This window comes from Amblyomma mixtum, chromosome 5, assembly GCF_055824585.1.
Source record: "Amblyomma mixtum isolate Tamu chromosome 5, ASM5582458v1, whole genome shotgun sequence".
Lineage (NCBI taxonomy): Eukaryota > Metazoa > Arthropoda > Arachnida > Ixodida > Ixodidae > Amblyomma > Amblyomma mixtum.
This window is the reverse complement of record NC_143016.1, coordinates 56,364,479-56,381,440: the sequence shown is the minus strand read 5'-3', so window position 1 is coordinate 56,381,440 and position 16,962 is coordinate 56,364,479. Positions and strand designations below refer to the sequence as shown.

Genomic DNA, 16,962 nt, shown 5'->3' with positions numbered 1-16,962 from the left:
TGGGCTGACAAAGTCGTCGAGGGCTATGTACTCTCGACCACTTAACGCGACCTCTTGCCAAGCTCTTCCCGGCGAATAAAATGTTTTACAATCAATCATGATTTTACCGCACGCTATCACGTGGCATGATCACAAGAGAACCGACTCTCTTCTTTTTACTATATTTTTACTTGTTAGGACCAGGCTTCAAGGCTGTCGCTCATGGAGGAAGGAAATGCTGTCGCTGGACGTTTTCTGCACAGTTTTTTTTTTCCCCTCCATGGTTGAAACTTTACGTCACAGTCACTGTTCGGTTGATTGAAACTGAAACCGAAACGACTTGAAAAAAAAAAAGACATCCAACTGTACATTTTTCAGCGGTTGTAGGTAAAAAACATGCAGTGATCCATGTATTTTAATACTTAAATCATCATTTAAAAGAAGAAAACACTCAATAAAATAAAGCCAATAAAGCCAGCAGGAGTGACGCAGCTGGAAGCGATTTTGTACGAGAAGAGTGCACGAGGAGGCCAATAAACTCGCCAGTTGGTCGCCAGTGTGGTGAGGAATACAAAATCACGCTTGAAAAAAGAAGACTGGCACATGCTGTAGGTTTGCAACGGCAGAAAACTCAGCACAGCGTCTACAAATGTGAAGCGCATAGGCCACAGATCCGAAGCCAAATCTCGCTGACGTCATACCTTGGGTGGCTACCTTGACGCTGCGGATCTACGGACGCTGCAACGGACGCGGCATGCGTTGGCGTCGCTTGCTGGTAGCGACTTGACAGCAGAAGACAGAAATTTGATAAGGGTTGTGAACTTTCAGATTAGTAAATAGAGTTTATAGTTTTGTCATGTCTTCAGAAAGTAGCAGTGTTACTGGTGCTGCCCCGCCTTCCCGCGATTTGGAGACGACTGCGGAAGGTACTGGAAGAGATGCTTTCGCTGGCCGATTGCTCATACTTGAGCAGATGACACGCCTTCTCAGTCTTTTTTCGCCCTTTGCATTGTAACTTGGTGAGTTATCTTTTTCTCTTTTTTAACCTTCAGAGCGCACTGCCACGGCCCAAGATGAGACGCTGGACAACAGTTCAACGAACAGTTCAAGAACGTTGAATGGTGAAATTGTCAACGGTGTGTTGTTGCCTTCTGGAATGCTACTGCTTGTCATTTTTCTTGTAGCTGTTCTCAATGTCTCTGGTCCTCTCTTTCAACAGCAGAGCGTGAGCTCACCTCTTTGAAAGCGCGCTACAACAATGCTCAAGGTAAAATCGTGCGCTTGCATTCATACATTTCATCTTGACGCCGTTGAAGTCGTGCCGTGCTTGCGCGATTTTCACGGAGCTTTTTTTGTTGCACGTGGCATTTTCACAATTTAGATGAGCTTGGAATGCTAAAAACAAGAGCAGCCGATCTTCAGACCCGGTGCGAAAAGTGAGTGTGGGTGCTACTTTGACTTGGGCGTGTTTTGACAAGGAGCCTTCATTTCATTATCCTCGCGTTCCAGGTATGAGAAGACAAAAGGCGAAATTGCTGCAAGGATTAATAACCTTACAGCACGAATACGTGAGGAAAAGTCATCAAAACTTGAAAAATTGTAAGGTTGTGTTCTCGTTAGACACGGCTCGCGCATTTTAGGTACTCGTTTTATTCGTTTTTCTTTTCTTTTTTCAGAAGCAGTATAGAGAAGCGTGTGCAGCAGCTTTATAACTCGTATGCACAAGCAGTATGGGTAAGATGTACCAAGCTGCACGTTTCTGGAATTCAGTTTTGCATGAACTTTGAGTTTGCAATATTTGTATCCATCTTGTACCGGATACACTTTGTTGTTTTTTTTTTTTTTTGGAAGGCTGTGATCTTAAAGCATTAACAAATATGTGGTACTGTTTTAATGTCTTGTAGACTCCAGAGTCCCTGGAAAGAATGGCTGATGGTTTAAGAGCCCAGGAGCAAGAGGTTGTGCAGGAATGTAAGTGGCCTGAAAAGTTTGGCTTAAACCTGTCTTGCTTTCTTATCTGCCTGATAAGAGTACTCCCCATTGTTCATGTTTAGGCAGACAGCATAGTCAGTCGGAAGTGGTGAAGAAAAGGTTGCTTATTTGAAAGTAATGGTAACGAAGCAGTAACTCACTATTGTATAGTTCATATAGCTCACAGATAGTAACAGCCTACAAGAAACAGCGCAGAGAAGAGCAGATGACATAGGACTGGTCTAGTTGTTCAGCCTTTGAATCAAAGTTTAAAAATAGTCATGCCAATGGCACGCGTAGTGGTAGTTTTCCTGTTAGGTGGGTTGTTCTAAATTTGTGTAACTCTGTGACGTTGCTTTTGTTTTCATAGTTTGTGCAGATATTTTCTGAGCTTGTAGTGCTATTTCAGAGTTGCTAAGTAACACACTGTTCGCATCCACATTAGCGCATTGTTGAAAAGAGTTAGGCTTAAAAATATAAAATCACCTTGTTTCTTCCTGATGTTGTTCTCTAGACATCATTTTTTTTAAATTGAAGCAAGGTGGGCGTTCAACTGTTTTTCAGTACATTTGGTGTTGCTGCTATTCTGCATTTGTAAGGTATTAATCAATGTGCAAACGTGCTATAGTAGGAAACACCATAAAAAACGGCCACGGTCCGCGGCGTACTGTATTATTCTCATAGCCAGTCACAAAAGTAAATGAAATCTGCTCTTTAATGCTTAATTTTATAAAACAAACCAGGTATCAAAATTCTAGAGCTTATAACATTTTTCTTGCGATTAACTTTTTGTTTAGGTGACAAGAAAAGTTTTAACAACGGTCCTGAATGTGGCCGGAGCTTCAATGCAGACTTAAAGGGGCAGTGAGGAGAGCTCTATTAATATTTTTTTTATAGCAAAATCCGATAGTTCGGCATTTCATGGCTTTGTTGCCACTTGGCCGGCAGCGAAAGATGCATTTATTTCTGAGAGATTTGGATTCAAAGTTGAAAAAGTTTTTCCCGCCGCTCAGATTCAAACTTGGGATTCTCCTATGACGACACAGGACTAAATGACGTGAAACATGACGTGCACATGACGTAGCGCAGACTCCGTGATTTCTGACAGCCAGCACAACGGCCTAGCAGCAGCCGAAGTGAAAGCTACCGCCGGCCGCACGTTGAAGGCATCTATCGGCTATTGCAGCCGTCGCTACCGTCGCTTCGCTTATGTTTGCACCGGCGTTTTGCTACCGTTACGATGGATCCTGTTCTCGAAATCGCCAACGAAGTTCTCGCAAATAGACACCTTCAGCATACCATGTACCTTGTTACCGTTAGCGGGATACCGGGAGCCCGCCTATAGCCGGTGAGCAGGTGCTGATTGGTCCCAATGGTGCAGGCGCCCATGTAGCTGCCGGGTACGTGGCGCCATCTGGCGACGTTGAGGAGATTTACGCATGCATTGGCTGCGCCTCAGTGATTCGTGGCTACTCGTGTCCCAGTGTTACTAGAACCATTGGTTCTAGCAACACTGTTTTGTCCTATGACGTCATCACGCTTCTACTTGTGAGTTTGGCCTGTGGCGGCGATACCTGTATTTCGGTTCTTGCTCTTTTCTACGTTACAAGAGCTTTGTTGTCAGTATGAGTGGCGTTTTTGTAATCAGGAGCTGGTATTCTGTCGTTACAAGCCAACTTCAATTTCTCCTCGGTGTCCCTTTAAATTGTATCTGACTGTAGCGTGTTATGCATTTCCTCTTTTAATGCCAGCAGGTGGTTTTGGTCATCATTGCCATCAGTGGTATTGACATTTCAGCATTTTCAAAGGGAAGGGACCTTTTGTAAGAGAGGTGCTTTACTGAAAAGGAAAACGTATGGGTGGGCCTGATTAATCAATATCTTACCATCTATGTCTGTCTAATACAGCGCATTTAGTCCTCCCACTGTGAAATTTGATGAACTCGTTAGCTTTATTGCAATCATTATTGTGCAACATTGAGACTGTTGAGCTTGACATTTTAAGTATGCCATTATCTGTGCAGCGAAGCTGTGAGGAATGGAGAACAGACAGTTTCTTTTAGTGCAGTGCTCAAAACAACCCAGTTCTTTACTGAATATCTCTTTAGAAAATGGTACCCAGGCTTTACTATCCCGCTTCTCAAAAACACAGGACCTTGAAAGTAGCCGCCGCTGTGGCTCAGTGGTTAGGGTGCTCAGATGCTGACCTGAAAGACGCAGATTCAATCCCGGCCGCAGCAGTTGCATTTTGATGGAGGCGAAATGCTAGAGGCCCGTGTACTGTGTGATGTTAATCCGCGTTAAAGAACCCCAGGTGGACAAAATTATCTAGAGCCGTCCGCCACGCATCCCTCATAGCCTGAGTCACTTTGGTGCTTTAAACCCCATAAAACCAAAACAAAACAAGGTCCTGAAAGTCCAGCATTCCAGTCTATGAGCTTAGGCCTGCTGCTTACTACTTTCCGTCCCTGTAGTAATGAAAAGCAATGGCCGTTGACCCTTTTAGCACGCATGACACTTGGTGCTTCCTCACTGCCTAATTGAAATGGTTACACACTTGTCATGTCATCCCACGAGTAGCCGTAAATGTGCTCATAAAAACTGCTCATGCAAAGGTTTTTCTTGGCGACGCTTCTTAGCTGAAATGTTAACGTCATTCCATACATACCTCCTTTGCTATGGTCTTGAAGCATAGTTCCTGTGAGGAGGTCATTAGCTGGAGCACTTGAAAATTTGTTTCGATGGCTATTTGTTCATAGCCCTTTGTTGAGCAGTAAACAAACCAGAGGCGATGTTTTTTACGGGCAATGGCTGTTCCACATTTTGATTTTTTGTGAGCCCTGTTTACCGCACAGGGCTAACAATGAGAGTTTTTCATTGCCTTTGGCATGCTGAAGATTCATTTTTTGTTCAGGATTTGTGATGCCAGCTGTATCCAGAAGTGGCATTGTGCCAGTGACCATTCTTTGTTAATGTTGGCCCATGTTTATATTGCTTTGGAATTTTAAAAAAGTTAAGTCTGCCATGCATCTTTTCTGCTCTTAAATATTATTTTTCTGTTATATTGGAAAATTAGCTATCTGCTTTCATCGTGTTGAACTTTGGATTCTTGCAGGCAGACGCTTGGATGTGGTCCTTGAGAGCAAGAAAGCTCAGTTACTAGAAGTACGAATGCAGAGTGGTGACAATGGTCCGGAAGAGGAGGTCGTCTTGGAGCCTGAAGAGCGGCAGATGGCTCTGTGAGTGGCGATAATACACATTAATTTAATATGCAATAAATACATTACATTAACACCTTTGTTACTGAAATGGTTGGGTGCAAATTAAAAGCCACATGTGCTGGGCAAACTGCACTGTGAAACTAGTTCATGTTTCAGGAGGAAAGCACATGGCTTGGTATGCTCTTGTTGATATCAAAGCTGGTCACGGTACTTGAAAAAAAGTATCTTCTTACAGATACCCTCGGAAATTGGTTTCTGATAGAGATACCCAATACTGTTGTCATCAATACTTAGATACACCACTGAAATTGCAGATTCTAATCTGATATTAATATCAATAAAAATTGCCAATATTAGTATTATTAAGCTGGTAATATGGTGTAGTTTAGTTTATGGGAGTTTAACGTCCAAAGCAGCTGAACCTATGAGAGACGCCGTAGTGAAGGGCTCCGGAAATTTCGACGACCTGGGGTTCGTTAACGTGAACTGACATCGCACAGTACACAGGACTCTAGAATTTCGCCTTCATCGAAATTCGACCGCCGCGGTCAGGATCGAACCCACGTCTCTCAGGACAGCAGCCGAGCACCATAACCACTGAGCCACCGCGGCGGTGCTGGTAATATTCCCCGCAAGTTAAAAAATTTCTGTGTGGTTTCTGGATTTTTTTTGGGGCATTTATGTAGTGCGCTGTATTTTAAAGGGTTTAAACAAATCTGGTAGCATGGATTTCTTCAGTTTCTTTTAGGCTCCACTGTCGGCGCAACTGCCTCTGTTAAAACTCTAGCATTGGAGTGACGCCGTGACGGCGCTGAAACGATACTTCCGTAAGCAGACTTGCGAAATCTTCTTAAAGCTAATGGCCTTCATGTGAACTTGTCTTTGAGCTCTTTACTGCATTAGAATGAACTTGAAACTGTTTCTGATGCTCTTCATTTGTTACTGCAGTATTTACCTGTTGCCTCTGCCTTTGCCCTATGCCTAAAGGCGCAAGCTTCGTGCACATCAGAAAACCGAACAGTTACTCCCCAGCACTCTGTTTAAAAGACGTTTCAAGTTGAACATTCTTCGTTAATGGCTGGAAGGAAAACAAAGAATAAAAAATAAACTAAAAGTTTTTAGTATTAGCCAAAGCATATCTGGCCGCCGCGGTGGCTCAGTGGCTATGGTGCTCGGCTGCTGGCCCGAAAGACGCGGGTTCGATCCCGGTCGCGGCGGCTGAATTTCTTTGGAGGAGAAATTCGAGGCCCGTGTACTGTGCGATGTCAGTGCACGTTAAAGAACCCCAGGTGGTCGAAATTTCTGGAGCCCTCCACTACGGCGTCTCTCATAGCCTTAGTCGCTTTGGGACGTTAAACCCCATAAACCAACCAACCAAAGCATATCTTGCTAGCCTCTATTGTTTAGACATTTTTTTACTTAACAGTAGTAACAGAATTTCTTCATAACGTCGGTCCGAAAGAGCCTCGCGATCTGACCTTGCTTCAAATAAAACAAATGAAAAAAAGCCTCTGTACACCGGAGCACGCAAGTACATTGCCGTGTTGTATTTTAGAAAGTGGCTTTTAACTCAACGGCATTAAGGGTCCTGTCAGCGGAGAAACCACCGTAGTTGGCGTTGGCACGTCAAGAAAACCTGGATTGGTTGAGAGAGTTGTGGCGTCGTAACCATGTGACCTCGCGCATGTAATTAAAACACCCCATATTGATCACACATGTAAAAAAATGATGACATCATTTCTGAAACCCTCATTCACTCAACTTCACGTTGGTCTACAGGGTCATGACTACATTCCACCACCATTACACAGTGCCCTTGTAGAAAGAAAGGGAATTGTGCTGAAAAGAAAAATGATCAAGCGTCCTGAGCTGCACGCTAACTGACAACCTCTGAAGAACTGTCTTTCTTAATTGCCTTCAAAGGCATGGGAATACAATGCTTACAGGTCAGCCGGTTATTTACATAACTGCAGCACTCCTAGCTGGCAGTGAACATTTCATCTTTTTCATTTGTGTCTTTTTCAACATTTCATCTTTTTCATCTTTTTCTTTTTCAATAGTTACACAGTTTCATCATTGCAGTCTCTGTCCTTCATCACATCATGGATTTTTATACATTTGTTCGAATTGGTTAAAGGGAGGAAAATAAAATAAAGAACAGTGGCCGTGTCTGCGGAGTGATATGCAAAGAAAACCCCAGTCTGCTGAAGGGAGCGTTGACTCTGTCGTGTCATACCGTTAAAGGGTCAGTCTACTGAATTTTATCGACCATATTTTTTTTGCGGCAACCGATAGCTCTTTACTCAAATTACCGTTTAGCCAGCTGTGGTGCCAAGGAGTGCGGTAGAACATTTTAAAATAGAATTTATTAATGTGGGAACACATCTGTATGAGATGGTAGTCTCATCTGGCAACCATCTGGATTTCCGCCGCACGGCGACAAACATGGCGGCGCCCATCGAAGCCGGACCTCTCGCTTCGGACTGAATTCTCGTTGTTGCTGCCTTTTTCAGTGCGTTCACTGGCCATAAACGGGGCGTCTGTCATTCGCTTCGTCTCATCTCGCCTATAAGAAAACATATAAGAGATAAATTTGCTTTATTTTAATAGTTAGAGTGACGATTCTGCCGCTCCTAGGCTTAAGTGAAGAGTCGGTTTGCTTACAGCAATGGTTCCCGTCCTGACGACCAGATGGCACCACTATAGGCTGAGTTTATTTTTGCGTCTCTGGTAGCATACGCTGAACTAAAAGTGGGAATGTGCCTGCGTTTTGCGTACGTGTAACTATAAATATTCATGTGATTTACAGAAAAAGCGAGCGGTACGCCTTCTACAGTTAACTAGAACAAAACGTGCATTTCTCTGACATTGGGGCATACAAATGGTACGTAGTATATTCACTTATGCTTCTACAAAAAAAAGACTACCACTTTCTTGAACAAAATGAACGTTTGGGGTCGCCACCATGCTTTTTTACGCGACTTTTAACGCCGAAATAAAATATAAATTCCTGCCTAAACCGGGCGCAGACCCCTCGTTATTGATGTTATAGGGTGCCAACTACCAGGATATGCCATTATTTATACACTCATCTCGGTGAGTAGACTGACCCTCTAGGACAGAGTTTAAGTGGCCCTGAATTTTTGTCAATGGATAAGAGTGAAGCGTAGCCACGTCGACTCAGGGATCCTCGAGGCAGTGGCGGTCCCAGAGCGTGGTTTTATCGGGGGCGGAAGAGGGGAGAGGGGGGGAGATTTCTGTATATCAAAGAATAAAAATAATAGAAACAACGATTTTTTATTTCTTTTACTTGCACAACACTTTTTTTGCGCTTTGTTGTTGAAAAATAACTGGCGAACGATACAGATGTTATACCATTACTCATTCTATGAATGTTAACGTTTACGCAAGCAATATTCATTTCGATACCAGGGGAAACAAGCCGACGGCTGACATATCCCGCCACGGCATGTCCTCAAAGCACCTGCATGGACATTTCACCAGTGCGATTAGCGGCCTTCATTACTCAGTTCTTGGAAGGGGCTTTGTTCCGCCCTCAGTACCCTCCTTCAAGGCGGCTGGTCGGCGCTCCTTGTCAAGCCAAAAAGGGATGATCCCCTCACTGGCGTCGCCGTGTCCCATGGGGGGGGATAATGACATGAATGGGTGGCTCTTTGCCGCCTCGACGAGGTTGCTGGCCACCGCAACCGCAGGTGAATGGAACCGCCGCCGTCGCCACGCCGGCGGCATGGCAAGACAACGGTGGGGACACAGCAGGACCACGATACCTCGACAATCACTACGAATTATGCTCATATAACTACCAACGTGTAGAACGTGGAATTGTGTGAAATAAGACAGCCGCTAACATGGTGAACGTACAAAGTAGGGGACTACTTGACGCATCACAGAGGAAAAAGCTTTCCAGCTCTACGTCAAAAATTACATCTCTCCCTATGAGAGCCCGAAAACGGACGTCCGGGAAATGCAAAGGCTTTTGGGGTGGGGGGGCGACCGCCTCCCCCCCCCCCCCGTTGGGACCGCCACTGCCTCGAGGTATACTTAAGTTTCAGTAGCGCACCTTCAGAACTATGGCTTGCTGTAGCATTGCTCCTCCAAATAGAAGGAATGGATAAACTGATGCATTTGAAACAGCCAGTGCTGATGACTCCATTGGCCCGCATGTGGAAGACCTTTTGTCGTGTGGCACCTTTGTCGTGCTTACAAACTGAACAACAAACGTTCTGTAAGCCCCTTAGCAAGAAGGCGAAAGTCTTATATTTCTGTTGGCAACCACCGCAGCTTGAAATAGGTGTGAAGGGATGTTGTTTCTACCATAACGGTGGGCCTGTCTCCTTGTTCCTTCGGCCAGAGAGTGTGCGGAGACGCAACATTTGTCTTCTGTGCGTCAAACAACGAACGTAGGAAGAAACACGACTGGCCGGGCCAACGGCATTGACCTCATTTCTTCCCTCTTTTTAGTGCGCTACTGGCTGAGCGAGCGTCGTCAGCTCAGTCTGGCTCGCTGCAGCCTCAAAATCTCTGGCACACTTTTTTTTTTTTTTTTGAGTATCAAGTATCATTAAATACGCAATACACTCAAAAGTGTATTTTCAATACTCGTGCTCCGCTACTGTCATTTTTGGCCAGCGATACCTAATACCAATGCACAAAATGTATCAAAAAATAGTATTAAAAATACATGTATCATCGATACCTCCCATGCCTGGTAGATATTGACCAGACACCAGCTCAGGATGACTGTATAAAAGCTGTTACAGTTGCACACATTTTGCATTATGTAAAAAATCTAATCTCATGTCATGGATTATTAGAAATGCAACCTTGTAATGCCCTTCATGCTACATCCAGTACAGAATATACCACTGTCATTAATTTTTATTTTTATCCTGGAAAGAATATAAAATTTCTGTAGTATTTTAAACAAACCGCATTTCTCAGCTATATGGGCATTAATCCATTTAGCTATCACATCATACCTTTAAAGGGGCTGCGAAACACTGCCTGGGGGAATACCAGCTATACTTCAGGTGGGTGCTTTATGTCACACAGATGCTGACTTAAAAAGAATTACAGGAATCGATGCACAGGAACGGGAGTTATTCAGTGAAGAAATTTCAAAATACAAGCAAACAGAACGCTGCCCTCAACTCGATTTTGGCGGGGCTTCCCACTCCTATTTCGCTCTCCCAATGATGGCACCTGGCGCAACCAATCAAAACAGCCAGCCAGAGCACGTCGCGGAAGTTTGTACTCCATGGTTGCCTGCTCTCTGTAACTCGTTCTTGCTGAGACTGGCAGCATTGTTTCCATGCCAGAGCGCCCCTGGTGGTGTATTTTTATTTTACTTGTTTTGCAGGGCTTTCATCTAAGACAAGCAAGTTGTTTTTGTTGATCTAATATAAAACGCAGACAGGTGACAAAATGTGTCTCTATTTATTCACACAATTTGCAGTATATTTACTGTTTGTCCGATCATCAAGCTCGCGCCAGGTGATGTCATATCCGCTGTTAAAAACCTGCCACTGTGTGGCGACACCATCAGAGCCATGAAGTTGTTTTTGGGAGGACATTAAAATATTAAAAAACGGAATGTACGCGGTATTACTGACGCTAATAGCACCATTATAACTCACTGTATGCAATCAACAGGCAAAAAAGTTAACTAAGATTGTGTTTCTGGGCCCCTTTAAGGCGCAAGTGTCCCATTCAATTTCTTTTGTTTGACTGGCGCACTTGCAGCATTCATGCATAGAGCACAGAGCATCCTAGCCGCCCACTTTTCTCGCTGCTCCCGCACTTTAGCTGCACCGTTTGGAGCTGTGACCTCCTTGCATTGCTGCCAATGGTTGCAGCTTCTGGATTCATATTACCCTTGGCAGCGCAAGAGATTGTTCGGAACACCCGAGATTCTGCATGTTATACACAATGCAATGCAGCCTGCACTGCGGCCAGGGAATTTTACGAATTCATATCGGCCGTGATTTTGCCATCAAGATTCATAGAAAAGTTGCCCGGAATTACCTGTACAGTCTGGGCTCTGTATGCTTGCCACACTAAGACACATTCCGCAGATTATCCTGTTCGAACGTAGCGACTGTGAGGACGAAAAATGTGCTTCGTGAACTATGTCAGTGAACACAAAAAAAAAAATTGCAAGGACACTTTGGCAACTAAAGTGTTGAGAGGCGAAAGCTGACGACACTTTGCCGTGACAGCTTCCAGTTGATGTGACGTCACACCGTTCCTGTGGTTATAGCGATACCCAAATTATACATTATCGGGGATCTTAAGTGTTAATTACACTTAATTACACATTTTCCCATCTAATTTGACACAAATCCGACGTTCTTCCTACCATTCTGTGACAATTTTCACTATGCCTTCACGATTTCCGATGGATGTGACGTCACACCGTTCTCGTGGCTATATCGACATCCGCGCTATTTCGATGCAATTTCGACATTTTTGCCTAAGATTAATTAACTAATTAATCTACAGTCATCAAACTTGGCTTCTAGGTTCATTTTTTCCTCACCATTGGTTTTCTTCTATCTTTTTTAGGAGTTAAACGCGTGTGACACGCTTTGTTAACAGACGACAGTATGAGCCATTAAAGGCTTTTGCCTTAACAGTGCCTACCTCCTTGCATATGTTGGAGTCCCCGTCTTCCATTCTGAAGCATTGTTCTCAGAAATAAATTGGCCCAGTACAACTTGCTGGGTCTTTGCTGCTGTTCTGACCATGAAAACTTGTTGATGCGTTCAAGTGTGTGTTCTGGGCATTTTTCTTTTGTGACGTGCGCTGAATGCTGTGCTTGGCAGTTGAAGTTGCAGCCTCGAGGCAGATTCATTTTCCTGCCTCTGCTACCCAGTAGAAATCATTTAATTGGAGCAAAACTGGGACAGTAGTTTCCGAAATAAGGAATGTGAAAGACGCTAGTTGTCTGCAAAAAGTGGTAGCAGTGTTTGACAGTTCATTAAAAGCCACTGAACAGTGTCACGAAATACGGTCGAACCTTTTTTATATTGAAATGGTTTATAATGAAGGAATGGATATAAGGAAGGAATGACGATTCCCATTGAAAGCTCATGGCCGCGGCGGCAGAATTTCGATGAAGGCGAAATTCTAGAGGCCAGTGTACTGTGCGATGTCAGTGCACGTTAAAGAACCCCAGGTGGTCGAAATTTTTGGAGCCCTTCACTACGGTGTCCCTCATAGTCTGGGTTGCTTTGGGACGTTAAACCCCAATAAACCAACCATTGGAAGCTCGGTCAACACGGCTTATAACGAAGCTATGGCAGTAACGAAGTAATCACCTGGCCCCTTTTCGTTATAACGATGTTTAACTGTAGTTAATGGCGGTACACAAAAATGAAAGCAACCTACCTGCTGCACCTGGCACCAGTTGGCTGGAATAATGAAATCATTTCTAATAGGAAAATAATAAGCCCTGTGAATTCTGCAGCTTGACTGTTGCATGAATTTTATAGCTAGACACATCTTGACTTGTCTCGTGCAATATTTTTTTTTTCTGTCTTCACTTTGCAGCCAGATCTTTAAGGAAGAAGGTGAGAGACTCAAAAGATTGCTCAGTCAGCTTACGTTGAAGAAGCAACAGCTCATGGAAGAACTTGACTGCCTTTCGCGCCCATGATACGCAAGTCGAGCGCTGGCTGCAGGACTTGACAACCGCCCAATGTTGATGCCAAAGAACCTGTGATACAGCCACAGAGTGATATAGCCATCACGCGCACCTATACCAGCGCGCCTTAATTTATCTCAGAGACTGGGTCTCACTTACAATTCCTTTTTTTCGTCGCGTTTCCTTTTTTGTTGTAAAACTTGACGAGAGCCAGATCTTCTTTTATCCAAACTGCCAAAGAAGTGGCTTGTGCTACAGAATAAAACATTCCAGTGAGTTCTCCACACATTCCCACAGCCTGTTTTATGAAATGCCGTAGAGTTTCTTTTCGCACATCCAGCGATGAGCGGGAGCAAGTTGGTTCTTGCGTATTCACCAAAGTGACATGCTCGCCAAGTGTTGCGTGAGCACATGCACCGTCCGATGCTGCTACAAATCTTGCGTAGCCTTTGTCACAACACACGCATGGAAACCTTGCCTACTTGAACAGTGTACTTTCAATTTTTATTGCGTGGCACCTTAAAAGCCAACTCCAGGGGTTTTTTAAGTGTTTTAAGTTGATGATCACATTAATCATATTACATTCCTTATAGTGCCCTCACTGCAGTACAAAAAACCTTTTTGTAAAACACTGAGTAGAGGTTCTTAAAAAGATCAAAAACCAGAAACCAAAACCGAAACTTGGTTTTGACCGGTTGATAGCGTCACGGGGGCTGTCACAAAAACCTGTTGTGTATGAGTTGAGTGGCCAAACTGGCGACTGAAAATGAGAGTTTTAGACATTATTTGTATGAAGTGACCAAAAGCCAGCTCGAAATTTTGTCCTTCAGCAAACGCGGAGCGAATAACAACGGCCGTGTGTCCAGTGGCACCACACACTGAATAGTGAACGTAGAAAAATCGCCCCAAATGAGGCCACGATATATGAAATCGGAAGGTATAAGCATGGCTTTTGTGAGTTTTGGACCAAACGGCTATTTGATGTTCGAACATGCCAGAGAACCACTGTGGGCTTATTAATTTAGCCATTTCAGTTTAACATGCACGGAAATCTCGGTACTGGGGCTTTTTAGCATTCTACTCGTGTTGAAATGCGGCTACCGGGGCAATGATAGAGCCCTCTAACTCGTGCTCATTAGTTTGTGGCAAGAATAGCAGATTCAGGTGAAAGAAGGTGAACACTGTGCTTCTGTTGCATACTATAGAGTAGAAGCTTTCTTCCATCTTTCAGTGCCACTAATATTCTCAGTCTGAGCCTAAAGTTCATCATTACACCCAGTGCCTTCATGTCGCCTGCCAAAGTCTTGCTGCGGGGCTTCTTTCTCAGTTTTCAAAATCTCTTGTAGTCTAAACTTGTTCATTTTATCCCACAATATAGAATTGGTTTTTATTGTTCTAGGTGCTTGGTAATCTTTCACGAGCTGTGTTTTCATGCCTGCTGTACTGCGTGCAGCATTTCAAGCTAGGAAGTGTGCCTACTAAACATGAAACACTGTGAAGTGAAGTGAAAGTGAGTGTTGCATTACTGAAGGAGATGGTTATTGCTCCAGCTATACATCTGGCATTGTTTATTTAAATGCCATGTTTGGAAGCAGCATTTTCTTGCTTTCTACAAGAAATCAAGCACAAATAAAATTTTCTAGGCAAAAGAATGGCAAAACATCTGTTAAATATAATGCTAAAACCCATACTGAAAAGTGATTGCAGTGTGCTTTCCTAGCCACGTACTTCTCTATCATTGCTCTCATTGTGAAATTCTGCTCCTTAGGTCTGACTGGCGTAGACATTGCTGTACCTTCCTCTACTTTGAGGCGAAAGCAACAATCACTCTCAATTGAAATCAAACAAAATCCACTACCTATGCTGCATCTGTGTAAAACCCAAGTGTAAACAGAGAAGCAGTATAGTTGATATGATTGTAATGTGGTAAAATCTCATTAATTCGACCCTGTTAATTAAAATACTGCTTAATTCGGACACCCTGTGCAATCCTCGTAAAGGCATATACTATTCCGTGGCGTGAAAATCTCATTAATTTAAAGGAATTTGGCCACATTTGGGGTAATTCAGACAGGCAAATAAGCTCGCATGTGCACAGGTCACCGGAGACTGGGGCGAGCCTAGAATCATTTGACATTACATCAGGTGCGTGCACAAAAGGCAATTTTTTTTTTTTGCCGTGCACGTGTATGGGGCAGAAGCAGGCTCCTAGGCAACATATACCCTATGTTGGTTCATCCACATCATTTGGTGGAACCTTGAGAACTACTTCGCCACGCAGACTCCTGAAATGACGCAATCATTACAGATTCTTTCAAGAAATAAAGGCTTGTTGGTGCAGAACACTTGTGTTGTTTCTTTTGCAGTACCCCTGATAATTCAACATTTGGTTAATTTGGATATTTTCTCCTCTCCTATGAAATCTGTATTAATGGGGTTTTACTGTACTGGTTTCTCCGAATGAAGCAGCATTCGGTGATCTGCGCATGCGTGGTGAAATCTGCAGTGCTAATTGCTGCTGGTCTGATGCATAAAACGTTGTTTAGGTGCCCCTTTGTCGTAGTTATAAACAAAAACCACGAAAAGAGACCAGGCTGAGACAGGCGACAACACGGTAGTACTAACTCAACATTTATTGAAGAAACACAGCCTATTTTTTTCCGGTTTTTGTTCTTTATAATGTGTTGCCAACCGGCCTGCAATCATGCCCTCCTAAGTCCTGTTTATTGTGCCTGTAACATGTATTTCTAGTGCCTGAAGGTCTGCTTTTTGCAGATGATTAAGTGGTTGTCAAACAAAAAGTTACTTGCTTTCAAAGCCTAGGGATTTTTCTGCTTTGCATGTCGGATTATAGAAATGTAAAGAACGAAGCCCAGAATACTTTTATGGTATACATCTCACAACAAATCCAACAGGCTACCACTCAAGTGCCAGCTTAGCTGCTCATCAAACGTAAGGGTTGTGCAGACAATCAAAGGCAATCATGCAATTCTACTTGTGCCATAATTGCAACATTTGTACAAGGCAGCTATGCACTCATTTTGTGGCGACATGTGGTCGCGGTGTAAACATTTGTACAACCACTCCTTGACCCTTTCAGGCGCTTTGTACACAAGTGTGCACATGGCAAACGCTCAGCTTTTTCTGTGTGTGTGCTGCATCTGACAGTGATCACTTTGTTTCAGACAAAGTCAATGCTATTCACTCTGTAACTGGTGTGTGTTTTTATGTTAGCTTCTGATTGCACTAGTATTGCTGAAAACAATGCTCCATCTGCAGCACATGCTTTGGCATTGTCGTACAGAACAATGTTATCATTTCACTTCATTCTGAGTTTCTCATGTTATCTGCTTCTTCGAAAAGAATAAGTGATTGCATGGTCCCTCAAGTGCCTGTATCCTTCACGCGTAGGAAGCTTGTTACAATTCTGCAACCATTGTGTTGATGTTTGTGCGCCTTTTTGTACATAGCTGTGGAAAAATAACGGTTTTCCACATCTCAAAGCAAACTAATTGGCTTTCCTCATGCTTGCATAGAATATTCAGGTGCAAAAAAATTGTTCCGAAGGAGTCAAGTTGGTTGCTTACGGTCCAGGTAATAAAGCCATAGTTTACTTGACTTTAGTGCCTGACAGCTTCCCATAAGCAACTTGAGAAATGGTAGTGCACTCTGACAACAAAGCCAGATTGATAAAAGAGGAGAAAATTAATTGCCAACCAGAAAGGTTTCTGTTAAATGTTTTCCTTTGGAAGCTGATTTCAACGGATGTGAATTACAAATATGGCAGTGTACCGAGGTTTTTGGTGCTCGTTAAGGGGACAGGGTTATCAAATATTGGCAAAAAATAAATTTTTACTTTTGTTTAATTTATGATAGGGCATTCTTTTCTGCATCTTTTCCAGTATCACTCTTCTTCCTATGTTGTATATTTGCCTTTAAATAATAGGTTTTATTAAGTTAATTTAATTACTTTCCAAAAGTAATTTTGTCATGTATGTAGCCAGGCCACCTTTACTGTACAGGCAATGTCTTGTCAGCCATTTGAAATACAATTCCATGAGCAGAGCTGAGTGTTTTTCAGTTCACTTGGAGTCGCGGTGTAAGAATACTTTAGGTGTTGACACTG

The 16,962-nt window shown here is 43.3% G+C and overlaps 1 protein-coding gene across 2 annotated transcripts; it reads left to right on the top strand.

Annotated features, from left to right (window-relative positions):
* Positions 1-595: 595 nt before the first annotated feature.
* LOC149342239 (uncharacterized) lies at positions 596-13,124 on the top strand. 2 transcript variants are annotated; one of them, XM_089544573.1, is made up of 9 exons: positions 596-905; positions 1,032-1,115; positions 1,202-1,246; positions 1,361-1,415; positions 1,489-1,578; positions 1,656-1,713; positions 1,884-1,950; positions 5,065-5,188; positions 12,743-13,124. In XM_089544573.1, exons 1-9 carry the CDS (start codon positions 836-838, stop codon positions 12,846-12,848), a joined length of 699 nt encoding a protein of 232 aa, XP_089400699.1. In that variant the 5' UTR covers positions 596-835; the 3' UTR covers positions 12,849-13,124. The 2 variants fall into 2 exon arrangements, with proteins under 2 accessions (XP_089400699.1, XP_089400698.1); XM_089544572.1 differs by having other exon boundaries at positions 661-905; positions 1,199-1,246.
* The last annotated feature ends 3,838 nt before the right edge of the window (positions 13,125-16,962 follow it).

Coding starts and splice junctions, on each gene's coding strand:
- LOC149342239 (XM_089544572.1), top strand. CDS start 836: ATGTCTTCAGAAAGTAGCAGTGTTACTGGTGCTGCCCCGCCTTCCCGC. Junction 1,116..1,198: donor GAATGGTGAAATTGTCAACG/GTGTGTTGTTGC, acceptor CTCTTTCAACAG/CAGAGCGTGAGCTCACCTCT. Junction 1,951..5,064: donor GCAAGAGGTTGTGCAGGAAT/GTAAGTGGCCTG, acceptor GGATTCTTGCAG/GCAGACGCTTGGATGTGGTC.